Below are 14,160 nucleotides of genomic sequence, written 5' to 3' on the forward strand. Positions count from 1 at the left end.
GAGTCTTGCTAATTAGGCACTATGAATGGAAGGAGCAGTGAAACACAGCTGCTGCCTTCTAGGAATTTAAGTTGTAGGGGTAAACAGACATACAAATGAGCATTTAACTATAATATAAGTACTTTGGAAAAGATATGTACAAAGTACTATGGTGGTAGAGAAGAAGGCATAAATGTTATGCCTGTGATGTTATGTCTCAGCTGAGTCTTAAAGGTAGGAGTTAGCCAGGTAAAGAAAGGGGAGAAGGCATTGTAGGCACAAGAGAAAGAATGGATAAATGCTCAGCTGTGCAAAATAGCCCCTACAAGCAGCTCAGTTGTAGCAATTCAGAGTGTGAAGTACGCAGCAGAAGAAATGAGTCTGGAACTGTAGGTACATTTCAGAAGGTCCAGTGTGTCACACTAATCACTCTGAGCTTTACCCTATAGGTCTGTGTTCCTGAAGCTTCAGTTATTTGCCTATCATTTTCATGGTTTTGTCAAACTCATGTTCCACCTGAACTATTAATAACTTTCTAATTTAAAATACCTTACTGTTTGAAACAATGCCTACTTTAGCTTACCCTAAGCAATATTTATGAAAATATGAATTTGATACACCACTTATACTTTTGTAACACTCATTTAAAATAAATATTAAAAATATTAGCCTGGACACGTTGGCTCACACCTGTAATCCTGGCACTTTAGGAGGCCAAGGCGGGTGGATCACGAGGTCAGGAGTTCGAGACAAGCCTGGCCAACATAGTGAAAGCCCATCTCTACTAAAAAGTCCAAAAAATTAGCCAGGCGTGGTGGCAGGCACCTGTAATCCCAGCTACTTGGAAGGCCGAGGCAGGAGAATCGCTTGAACCGGGAGGTGGAGGTTGCATTGAGCTGAGATTGTACCACTGCCTTCCAACCTAGGACAAAGTGAGATTCCATCTCAAAAAAAAATTAAAAATTTATTCACGAATTGCACCGCCACCATTAAACGAGACTTGATCAGGCAAAAAAAAAAAAAAAAATTTATTCACGATATGAATACCACACTTCAGGGAAAGTGATGACATGAACTGAGGAATTATCAGGATATAAGTATTAATAAAACCTTCCATCAGAACAAGTATCACTGAGGACTAAAAATAATAATAATCATAATAAATAATAAGGCCAGGTGCGGTGGCTCACATCTAACACTTTGGGAGGCTGAGGCAGAATGATCACTTCAGCCCAGAAGTTTGATACTAGCTTGGGAAACATAATGAGACCCCGTCTCTATATAAATTTTTTTAAAAAGTAAAAAAAAATTAAAATTAACATCCTCCCCAGAATAGATGAAATCTCCAAAAATAAAGGTATACCTTAGAAGAAATAACAAACCTGCAGCAACCCCAGTATTTAAAGGGAGTCTCACAGAAGAGATCCCTATGAAGAAAACCAACAAGGAATCATTAGAAAGATAAAAGAACCAGGAAAAAATGGTATCGTGAAGCTGATAGAAAATAAAAGGGGAGTGGTTAATAATCTCAAATGCTACAGATATCTAGCAAAAATCAACTGCATGTCTTTAAAAATGCAGTGTCTTATTTCCCTAATTAGAATGGTCATTTCTGTAGGTAATATAATTTTATTTTGATTAATTCCTCTGTATTACTTACACTCCCAATGTAGTATGTCACACAAAGGAAGCCCTCAAAACATATGTTAGTTGTGGTGAATAACATTTGCTGCCTTCAACAAGCAATAGAACCATATTCTCCACACAAAATAAATAAGGTTTTGAAACCACGATAAAGATAAAAAAATACTTATCTTGAATAGTTACCTGTACAAAAGCAACTCCTGTCATCAAAATTACTAGGGACAGCCACTGGTATACACCCAATTTTTTACTAAGCATTGACACAGAAAATAATGCTGTTGTAAGAATTTTCAACTGATACGTGACCTGAAAAAGAAAACAGTAATATTATTAATGTTTGCTTGTTTGTTTGTTCCTTAAGAATACTATTAGAAATGTATTTTAAGGACTTTGGCAGCATGCCTGGTGGTTGCACCTGGCTGGGAACTGGGATCTAAAGCTTCAGTTAATGCCAGTCTCAGGAATCTGTACTATGTACCAGAGAGCTTTGAACACTTTAGGCAATAATGCAAAATGAATTAAACTTTCTTATTGTAAATTAGGTTGCAACAGGCAAGCAAAGACAAAATTGTCTCCATAGCCACTGCCACTCTTGCAGATACACAAGCATGCAATCTAGGAGCCTGGGTATCAACCTGCCCCACCTGCCACAGAGAGCACCTGTGCAGACCATCCAGGGGCCTGAGGACAAGCCTGCCCCACCCACCACTGCTTGCACAGGCCTCCAGGGACTTGAAAACGAGCCTGCTCTGTTTACTGCCCATGTATGCCTCCTGGGGGCTAGCGACTGACCTGAACAACCTGTTGCTACCACTGCTGGCACCCACCCACGCACACAAACTGGGGGCCTGAACATTGGATTGCCCAGCCCTATGCTTTCACCACTGGCACTCATGTACACCGCTTGGGGACCCAAGATTGGCCTACTGCTGCTCCTGCTACTGCCAATGCCACACATGCCACTCAAGAAGTGGAAGACCCACCCACCTGCCCAGCCCACTGCTGCCTCCAGCAGCACTAAAACAAGCTGCTGGGAGGCCCAAGGCCCAGCCACCTGAACCTACCACTGCTAGTATCTGCATACACCTCCTGGGGACCCAAGAACCAGCATACCTGGTCCATCACTGCCACCACTGGAGCCTGCCTGGCATCCCCATCCCCAGCAAAGCCTTGTCACAGCCTCCACTAACAACTTCAGTTGAAGCCACTGAGGAACCAGACAGACCCCACTGACGTTGATTACAGCCAAAGAAATCATATAGAGACTACATATTATTGCACGCACCCAGGATCAAAGCCAAAGCACCCTACCCAACCAACGTTATGCATATAGGAAAATGTCTTTCCCTATGAAAGCTATCTACAAACCTGGAAGAAGTTATTGTTATACCAGATGCAAAGATATCAATGTAAAGACACAAGAAACATGAGAAAGCAAGGAAATATGACACCTCCAAAGGGACACAATAATTCTCCAGTAACACATCCCAATGAAAAGAAAATATGAAAGCTCTGGAAAGAACTCAACATAATGATATCTAGAAAGTTTAGTGAGATACAAGAGAATATAAGCGGACAATATAAACAAAATAGGAGAACAATTCATCATCTAAATGAAGTATTCAACAAAGAGATATCATAAAGAAGAACTACACAAAAATCATAGAACTTAAGAATTCAATAAATGAAATAAAAAATCCAATCAAGAGCTTCAGTGTTAGACTAGATGAAACAGAATAAAGACTTCCATAAGCCAGTCACATAAAAAAAAAAGAGAAAAAAGAATGAAAAAGCCTAGAGTCAACCCAAAAAGATCTTCACCAAAGTACATTATAGTCAAACTATCAAAAGTCAAAAGACAAAGAGAGAATCCTAAAAACAGCAAGAGACAGGCATCAAGTTACATACAAGGGAATCTTCATCAGTCTTAACAGCAGATTTTTTAAGACAAACATTATAGGCCAGGAGAGAATTAGATGATATACTCAAAATGCTGAAAGAAAAAAACACTGCCCAATAAAAATACCATACACAGTGAAACTAGTTAAAAAATGAATGCAAGCTGGGCCCAGACTGGTCTTGAACTCCTGAGCTGAAGTGATACACCCACCTCTGCCTCCCAGAGTGCTAGGATTACAGGCGTAAGCCACTGCACCTGACCAAAAGGTGAATTTTTAAAGGCTTTTGTTTTAAATGGAAACCAACAAAGACAAGGAGAATAAGAGAAGAGACAAAACATAAAATTTTGAAAGCTAGAAATCATTTGGATGAGTGGTAAATAAGTTAGAAGACCAAAAAAACTGAATACTAAACTGACAATGAAAAAACTGAGAACCAGTTGGGCACAGCGGCTCATGCCTGTAATCCCAGCACTTTGGGGGCCGAGGCGGGTGGATCACTTGAGGTCAGGAGTTCGAGACCGGCCTGGCCAACATGATGAAACCCAGTCTCTACTAAAAATACAAAAATTAGCAGGGCGTGGTGGTGTGCACCTGTAATCTCAGTTACTCAGGAGGCTGAAGCAGGAGAATCACTTGAACCTGGGAGGCAGAGGTTATAGTGAGCTGAGATCATACCACTGCACTCCAGCCTGGGCAACAGAACATCAAAAAAAAAAAAAAGAATGCAAAGCCAGGCAAGGTAGAGTGTGACTGAGGTCTAGCTACCTGGAAGGATGAGGCAGGAGGACAAATTGAGCCCAGGAGTTTGATACTGTAGTGAACCATAATTGTGCCTGTGAACAGCCACTGCACTCCAGCCTGGGAAGCATAGCAAGACATCTCTCTTTTAGAAAATAAAAAATAAATATAAATAAATTTTTTAAAATTAAAAAACAAGTAAATAAATTTTAAAAAATATAATGAAAGATAAAGTCTTTCCTAGATAAGGAAAAACTGAGGAAATTAATCACCACTAAACCAGCCATATAAGAAATGCTGGCCAGGCGCTGTGGCTCATGCCTGTAATCCCAGCACTTTGAGAGACCAAGGCGGGAGGATCACGAGGTCAGGAGATCGAGAACATCCTGGCTAACATGGTGAAACCCCATCTCTACTAAAAATACAAATAATTAGCCAGGCGTGGTGGCGGGCGCCTGTAGTCCCAGCTACTCCGGAGGCTGAGGCAGGAGAATGGTGTGAACCCGGAGGCGGAGCTTGCAGTGAGCCAAGATCATGCTACTGCACTCCAGCCTGGGCGACAAAGCGAGACTCTGTCTCAAAAAAAAAAAAAAAAAAAGAAAGAAAAGAAAAGAAAAAAGAAAAAGAAATGCTTAGGCCAGGTGCCTGTAATCCCAACACTTCGGGAGGCCGAGGCAGGCAGATCTCTTAAGCTCAGGAGTTTGAGACCAGACTGGGAAACATGATGAAACCTCGTCTCTAAAAAAATATGAAAGTTAGCCGGGCATGGTGGTGTGCACTGGTAGTCCCAGCTACTTGGGAGGCTGAGGGAAGATGGCTTGAGCCTGGGAAGCAGAAGTTGCAGTGAGCGGAGACTATGCCCCTGCACTCTAGCTTGCGTGATAGAGCCAGATCTTGTCTCAAAAACAAACAAAGAAAGTGCTTACAGGAGTCCTGCACTTGAAAGTCAGTATCTACCATGATAAAAACACATGAAAGTATAAAACTCACTGGAAAACCAGATACACAAATGACAAAGAGAAAGGAGTCAAACATTAACACTACAGAAAACCAACCAGAAAACAACTGACAAAATGATAGGAATAATCTCCATGTATCAATAATAACTGTGAATGTAAATAAATTTCCCACATAAAAGATATGGACTGGCAAAATGGACTTAAAAAACCATAAGTTAACTACACACTACCTACAAGAAATGCAGTTCACCTGTAAAGACAAACATAAACTAAAAGTAAAGGGGTAGAGAGATATTCCCTGCAAACAGAAACAAAAAATGAGCAGAAATAGCTATACCGATGTAAAATAGACTTTAGGTCAAAAACGGTAGAAACAGACAAAGAGGTAATTATATAATGATAAAGTCTTGCTCAACAAGACTGTAGAGCAATTCTAAATATATATACACTCAACACTGCAGCACCTAGATATATTAAGCAAATATTGGTAGCTCTAAAGAGAGAGATAGACTCCAATACAGTAACAACTGGGGACTTCACAATCCCACTCTCAGTATTGCACAGACATCATCTAGAAAGAAAATCAACAACAAAAAAAATTAGAGCATTTAAACTACACTTTATACCTAATGGAACTCCCAGATATTCACAAAACACTTCATCTAACAGTTGCAGAATGCACATGCTTCTCATCAGCACATGCAGCATTCTCCAGAATAAAATATATATTAGGCCACAAATCTCAACAAATTTTTAAAAGTTGAAGTCATATCAAGTATCTTCTCAGACCAAAACAGAAAATTTTCTTTTTTTCTTTTTCTTCTTTTTTTTTTTTAGATGGAGTTTCAAACTTGTTGCCCACGCCATTGAGTGCAATGGCCACCATGCCTGGGTAATTTTTGTATTTTTAGTAGAGACAGTGTTTTACCATGTTGGCCAGGCTGGTCTCAAACTCCTGATCTCAGGTGATCCACCCGCCTTGGCCTCCTGATGTGCTGGGATTACAAGCATGAGCCACTGTGCCCAGTCTAGAAAAATTCCTTAAAAACAAATATAAATTGGAACACAACATACCAAAACCTATGAGATACGGTAAAAGCAGTGACAAAAGGGAAATTTACAGCAATAAATGCCTACATCAACAAATTAGAAAGATTCACATAAACAACCTAATGTACCTCGAGAAGCTAGAAAAGCAAGAACAAACCAAACCCAAAACTAAAAGAAGGAAAGAAACAATAAAGATGGGCAGGCCAGGCGCACGGTGGCTCATAGCTATAATCCCAGCACCTTGGGAGGCCAGGCGGATCACTGGAGGCCAGAAGTTCAAGACCAACCTGGGCAACATAATAAGACCCTGTCTCTACCAAAAAAAAAATTAACCAGGCATGGTAGCACACACCTATATTCTCAGCTATTCAGGAGGCTGAGGTGGGAGGATTTCTTAAGCCCAGGAGGTTGAGGCTGCAGTAAGCTAAGACTGCGCCACGGCACTCCAGTGCGGACAACAAAGTGAGACTGTCTCAAACAAACAACAACAACAAAAGATCAGAACAGAACTAAATGAAATAGAGACTAAACAAAAATACGAAGGATGAAATAAAAGAAAAATTGGTTTTGTGAAAAAATAAGTAAAATCAATAAACTACAAACTAACCAAGAAAAAAAGAGGGAAGACCCAAATAAAATCATAAACAAAAAAGGAGACAGTACAGACGATACCACAGAAATACAAATGATCATTAGAGACTATTATGAACAACTACATACTAGCAAACTGAAAAACCTACAAGACATAGATCGATTCCTAGACTCATACAGCCTACCAAGATTGAACAAAGAAGAAATTAAAAACCTAAACAGACCAATAACAAGTAACAAGATTCAATCAGCACTTAAAAAGCCTCCCAGAAAAGGAAAGTCCAGGACTGGACAACTTCACTTCTGAATTCTACTGACCTTATAAAGAAGAACTAACACCAATTCTCCTCAAAGTATTCCAAAAAAATCAAATGAAGGGAATTCTTCCTAACTCATCCTGTGAGGCCAGCATTACCCTGATACCACAACCAGACAAGCACACAACAAAAAAGAAAACTACAGTTGAATATTCCTGAATAGAACAATAGAGAACCCAAAAATCCTGAACTAAATATTAATACTAGCAAATCGATTCCAAGAGCACATAAAAAAGATTGTTTACCATAATCAAGTAGGATTTATCCCAAGGATGCAAAGATGGTTTAACATATATGCAAAATCAATAAATGTAATACATCATATCAACAGAATAAAGAATAAAAACCTTATGATCATCTCAATAGATGCAGAAAAAGCATTTGATAAAATTTAAAATATTCCTAGGAACATATCTCAACATAATAAAGGCCATATATGACAAACACACAACTAGTATCATACTGAATGGGGAAAAGCTGGAAGGCTTTCCTTTAAACACTGGAACAAAATAGGGCAAAAGAGAGAAATAAAAGGCATCCAAACTGGAAAAGAGGAAGTCAAATTGTCCCTCTTTGCAAATGACATGATCTTACATACAGAGGACCCTAAAGATTCCATTAAAAAACTCTTAAAGAGCTGATAAACAAATTCAATTGTTTCAGGATACAAAATCAACATACGAAAATCAGTAGCATTTCTATAAACCAATAACAAGCTAACTGAAAAAGAAATGAAGAAACCAACCTTATTTCCAATAGCTACCAAAAAAAAATATTCTAGGAATAAATTTAACCAAGGAAGTAAAAGAGCTCTACAAGAAAAACTACAAAACACAGATGAAAGAAATGGAAGAGGACACAAATGGGAAGATATCCCATGCTTGTGGATTAAAAGAATATTGTTAAAATCACCGTATTATCAAAAACGATCTATGGATTCAGGACAATCCCCATAAAAATACCAATGACACTCTTCAAAGAAACAGAAAAAAACAATCCTAAAATTCACATGGAACCACAAAGACCCTGAATAATAGCCAAAGCAACCCTGAGCAAAAAGAACAAAGCTAGAGGCATCACACTATGACTTCAAAATATACTACAAGGCTATAGTATACAAGACTATGGAATTTGTTTAATAACAGGCACAAAGACCAATGGAACAAAATAGAGAATCCCAAAATACATTTACAAGTTTACAGCCAACTGATTTCTGATGAAGGTGCCAGGAGCATACAACAGAAAAAGGACATCCTCTTCAATAAATGACGCTGAGAAAATTGGATATGAATATGAAGAAAAAGAACACTAGATCCCATCTCTCACCATATTAAAAAAACAACTCAAAATGAATTAAAGACTTAAACATAAGACTGAAAACTATAAAACGACTACTAGAAGAAAACAGAGGAGAAATGTTTCAGGACATTGGTCAGGGCAGATTTTATGGCTGTTATTTCAAAAGCACAGGCAGTGCTTGCTTCAGCAGCACATATACTAAAATTGGAATCATACAGAGAAGATTAACATGGCCCCTGCATAAGGATGACAAACAAATTCATGAACTGTTCCATATTTTTAAAAATATACAAATAAATACATAAGAAAAAAAGCACAGGCAATGAAAACAAAAATAGAATAATGGAACTATATTAAACTAAAAAACTTCTGCAAAGCAAAGAAAACAATAAAGAGACAATCTGTAGAATGGGAGAAAATATTTGCACTAATCTTCTGACAAGAAACTAATATCCATAATATATAAAGAACTCCAGAGCATAAGAACAAATAATCCCATTAAAAAGTGAGCAAAGGACCTCAATAATCATTTCTCAAAAGAAGACATACAAGTAGTCAACAGGTATATGAAAAAATGCTCAACATCACTAGTCATCAGGGAAATGCAAATTAAGACCACAGCGACATATCATCCTACCCCCTGTTAGAATAACTATTATCAAAAAGACAAAAAATAACCAGTGCTGGTGAGTATGTGGAGAAAAAGGAGCTCTTGTACACTGCTGCTGAGAATGTAAATTAGTACAGCCTCTATGGAAAACAGTACAAAGCATTCTCAAAAAACTTAAAATAGAACTACCAGACAATCCAGCAATCCCACTACTGAGTATTTATCCAAAGGAAAGGAAATCAGTATATCAAAGGCCTATATTTATTGCAGCATTGTTCACAATAGCTAAGACATGAACTCAACCTAAGTGTCCATCAATGGATAAATGCATAAAGAAATACTACTCAGATATAACAAGAATGAGACCCTGTCATTTGCAACAACAAGGATGCAACTGGAGGTCATTATGTTAAGTGAAACAACCCAGGCACAGAAAGACAAATATCATATTTTCACTCACATGTGGAAGCTAAAAAGAAAAAAAAGGAAAAAAAATGGGGGGGTCTCATGGAGATAGAGAGTAGAATGATAGCTACCAGAGGATGGGAAAGATAAAAGGGCAGGGGGAGGAATAAAGAGAGATTGGTTATTGGGTACAAAAATTGAGTTAGATAGAAGGAATAAGTTCTAGTGTTAGCATAGGAAGGTGACTACGGTTAACAATAATTTACTCAAAATTTCAAAATAACTAGAAGAGAAGATCTGAAATGTTCCCAACACAAAGAAATGATAAATGTTTGCGGAGATGAATATCCTAAATACCCTGATTTGATCATTACACGTTGGATGCATGTATCAAAATATCACATGTACCCCATAAATATATACAATTATTATGTATAAGAAAAAAAGTTTTTTAAAAAAAGAAAGAAATGTATTTTAAGTACCTGATAAGTAGCTGCATCTAGATTTGATAGTGCCACATACAGTAAATTATTCTGAAGAGTATAGATCCCTGATGGAATAGCAAGTTTAAGTGTTTCCATAGGTTTATTAAGAATTTCATCATGTAGTACTCGATTCAGTGCTCTTAGACTACATTCTAGAAAATAATATGAGAAAAATCAGTAATTAAGTAACTCTGAATAAGTTACATATCTGCTCTGAAGATCTCAATTTTCTCACCTATAGAAAAAGAAAATTGAGCTACATGTCAAGATACTTTTAGGACTAAAATATATCTTTATGATGCTGATTTTTTAAATGTTAAATATTATAATGTATTAAGAAACCTTATATTCTTTTATTCTGATATATAATCAAATTTATCTTATATATATATACATATATATAATATACAAACACATACAAACACTTATTTCTGACAGCCAAAAGCTCAAAGTTTTAATTTGTCAACCAAGTATTCTTAGTTTATTACAGCAATGTTATAAAAACTTGTATTTTGTGCATTTTGTTTATCATCAGCAATTCATGCCAATTAGTAATTGTGAAGATTTTATTCATAAAAAGAAGGTAAATCAGTTAGGGAAGGGGTTTGGTTGCAAACAACAGAAAACCCAACTAACACTAGTTCAACCCATAGGGATTTGTCTCACATAGGATGAGTCCAGATCCAAAGCTTTTATAGAGACTCAGGGACCCAGGAGCACTCTCTGTAAGCATACCTCATTTAATTATGCTTCATTTTATTACATTTTTCAAATATTGCATTTTCTTCCAAATTGAAAGTCTGTGGCAACCCTGCACCAAGCAAGTTGCAAAGGGTGCCACAGTGTCTAGCTGTGAAAGGAGAGGAAAAGTCCCTGGGGTGGACAAAGGACTCTAAGAAAAGTGAGAAGGTGGATCCTGGAAGCAAATGAACCCACTCCTAAAAGTGACTGTCAGGCTGGGCACAGTGGCTCATGTCTGTAATTAGCCAGCATCTTGGGAGGTCAAAGTGAGAGGATTGCTTGAGGCCAGGAGTTCAAGACCAGCTTGATCAACATAATGAGAACCTGTCTCTTAAAAAATAATAATAATAATAAATAAAGTTTTTAATTAGCTGGGTGTTGTGGCATGCACCTGTAGTTCCAGCTATCCAGGAGGCTGAGGCAGGAGGATCAATTGAGCCCAGGAATTTGAAGTAGCAGCGAGCTATGATTGCATAACTGCACTTCAGCCTGAGCAAAAGAACAAGATCCCCATCTCAAAAAAAAAAAAAAAAAAGTGACTGTCACTGGCTTAAAAACAAACCAGATGAGCTCTAGCACAGGCTGCCAACCAGTGGTCTGGAAGAAGGCTTGTTCTTCCACTTCTCCCACCCTGACTGCGACATTGAGACTGAAGAAAACTCAACGTGGTGCCACTAATGGGTCTAGGTGCCATCAACCAGGAGAGGAAAAAAAGAGAAAGCTGGGGCCAGAGGGTTTCGGAGTTATAAGGAACCAACTCTTTCTTGGTTCCATGAATCTCTCATACAGCATTATCTTTTAAAGACCTTCCAGTATCGCCCTGTGTTGGAAATCCTCTAACCACTGCAGCCCATTCTGGCGATAAACAGGCTGAAACGAATATTCTAGGTTCAGGTGGATTATCAAAGAGAGAGCAGGATTATCTCTTTCCTGTTAATACAATGCTGCTACAAATTAAGCCTGTGTCTCTTCATATGGCAAATTATTAAAATTATGTCCAAGAGAGGTACACTTACAAAAAAGGCATAGCAGAAAAACAAAATAACTGCACTAGAGTAGAATAACAGGTTTTAAAAATTTCTGTGATATAACCTTGATAAAAAAATTCCTGGATGTTTTATATATATATATATATATATATATTTATTTATTTATTTATATTTATATATATATATAAAAAACATCGTAATATATGTCCAATTTTTGGAAACAAAAATGTTCCTGGTATGTGATAATATCAACTAAGCATTATTCGAAGATCCATATAGATATACACACACACACATATGTGTATATATATAAAACTATATATAAAACGTATATAACTGTATATATTTTGGCTTTTTAATCTTCATGCTTTTCATCTGTTGTATACATGATTATTGCAATAAAGTCATCAAAGTACTGCTGCATCTCTCATTCTTGTTTCAGGCAGCAAAAAAAAAAAAAGGAGAGGAAACAGCAGCTTAGCAGGGATCCTCTTGGTTCTCATTGAACAGAATTGTGTTGCATAACTATCCATAGCTGCAAGGAAGCTGGGAAGTCGTTTCCTTTATTTCCTCCACGTTAGAGCCAAGAAAGGGAGAAAGGGATTGAATATGAACTTTGAACTGGCCAATTTTATGGTATCAGTCACGAAAAATGGCCAAAGATCTTTTAGAGATACATACATAAACTCCTCAAAAAAATGAGAAATTCTAAGGAACCCTAGAATTAGGGTTCTAAGGTGCCTAGAATTATTCTAATTATTCTAATTCTAAGGAACCCTAGAATTATTTACCAATAATGACACTTTAGACAAATTTTTCTCTCAATATAAAATAGGAAAAGTTTGATTATGAAAAGTTTTTTGAAATAAAAAAAAACTTTAAAATTACTACCTGGTACTCACCCTCTCCTCACCCCAAAATAATAATTGAACAATTCTTAACTAAGATAAAAGTTACCAAAAAGTTTTCTTCTTAGTTTTACCAGAAAAGAAAACTAAAATATTACCTTAATTTTATGTTATTTTATTTTTTGAGATGGGAGTCTTGCTATGTTATCCAGGCTAGATCCCAACTCCCGAACTTAAGCAATCCTCCTGCCTCAGCCTCCCAAGTAACTGGGACTATAGGTGTGCACTGAACCTGATTATTTTTTAATTTTTAAATTCAATTTTTAAATGATCACCAATTCCTGGTATTAAGACTTTCTATTTTTGCCAATTTGAGGGCAGTGAAATTGTGTCCTGTGGTTTTAATCTGATTTCCTTGATTGCTAGTGAAGTTGAGCATCTTTTTATATATGTATCTGCCATGCAGGTTTCTTCTTCTGTGAATTACCTGTATATCCTTTGCCCCCTTTTCTATTAAGTTTCTATTAACTGTGATTGAGTTGTAGGAGTAATTGTAATTCTGGATATTAATTATTGGTGGTTACAAGTGATATAAATATCTTCTCTGAATTTGTGACTTGTCTTCTTACTTGATTTGATTTACAGATGTTTTTCAATGTAATATACCCTAAATTATCTATTTTTTCTTTTATGTCTTATTTGTACCTTTTGTATGTTGTTTGAAATCATTCACAATAGTAAGGTCATAAAGTTTTGCTTTTTAAATGTCTATCTTTAAATTCACTTAGAATCTATTTTTCTGTATGGTGTGTCTATAGATGCTTTGGTTCACTGAAAGTTGGTTTTACCACATTTTCACCCCATCTTTCTACAATGCAACTGTTTGTGTCAAAGATATCTTTGGCTCCACAATGTTAAATGCAGTGAATACTTCTGCTCATCTATACCTTAGCGGCAAAAACACTACTATCTCAGCTTGGCTATTACATTTCCATTTATCTTTTTATTTTCCTTCAATCTTCATTTGCTGATTCCTCCTGTGGAATCTAACCTCTAAATATTGGGAATGCAACAGAGCTCAGTCTTTGGCCTTCTCTTCTTCTAGTATACACTAGGTGATCTCATTCAATCATTGGCTTCAAAGCAAAATGTAAACTGACAAATTCTTGAGTTCCATATGCATAGACTCTACTATTTGACATCTCAATGGGAATGCTTATAGCTGTCTGAAACTTAATGATGCAAAAAGCAGCTTTAATTTTCCCCCAAACCTATTTATATATATCATTAATTGTAGCACCCATTCACCCAATAGTTTAATCTAAAAACCTAGCAATTATTCCTCAAACTGGATTCTTCCTTTCTTCTGACTTTCACATATTCAATCTTTTAACAAGTCATGTCAGATGTAGTTTGAAAGAAAATACACAAAAAGGACCAGGTGTGGTGGCTCATGCCTATAATCCCAGCACTTTGGGAGGCCGAGGTAGGCGGATCACCTGAGGTCAGGAGTTCGAGACCAGCCTGGCCAACCTGGTGAAATCCTGTCTCTACTAAAAATACAAAAAGTAGCAAGGTTTGGTAGCACGCCCCTGTAATCATAG

At 37.1% G+C, this 14,160-nt stretch overlaps 1 protein-coding gene and 1 non-coding gene across 4 annotated transcripts in view; one reads left to right on the forward strand and one right to left on the reverse strand.

The window, feature by feature from the left end:
• The window catches only part of SLC35A3 (solute carrier family 35 member A3), a 50,181-nt gene that overhangs the window by 15,691 nt on the left and 20,330 nt on the right, over positions 1–14,160 (reverse strand). For all 3 annotated transcript variants that reach the window (XM_033197190.1, XM_033197191.1, XM_033197192.1), the window contains exons 3-4: positions 9,976–10,130; positions 1,807–1,929 (exon numbers count right to left, since the gene is read on the reverse strand). In XM_033197190.1, coding sequence (XP_033053081.1) covers positions 1,807–1,929; positions 9,976–10,130 — 278 coding nt within the window. The remainder of the gene's footprint in view (positions 1–1,806; positions 1,930–9,975; positions 10,131–14,160) is intronic.
• LOC117076943 lies at positions 8,653–8,759 on the forward strand. Its single transcript, XR_004434554.1, has one exon. It is a non-coding gene; the product is annotated as a U6 spliceosomal RNA (small nuclear RNA).

The sequence above is a fragment of the Trachypithecus francoisi genome, unplaced genomic scaffold (genome assembly GCF_009764315.1).
Source record: "Trachypithecus francoisi isolate TF-2019V2 unplaced genomic scaffold, Tfra_2.0 Lachesis_group5, whole genome shotgun sequence".
NCBI classification, from domain to species: domain Eukaryota; kingdom Metazoa; phylum Chordata; class Mammalia; order Primates; family Cercopithecidae; genus Trachypithecus; species Trachypithecus francoisi.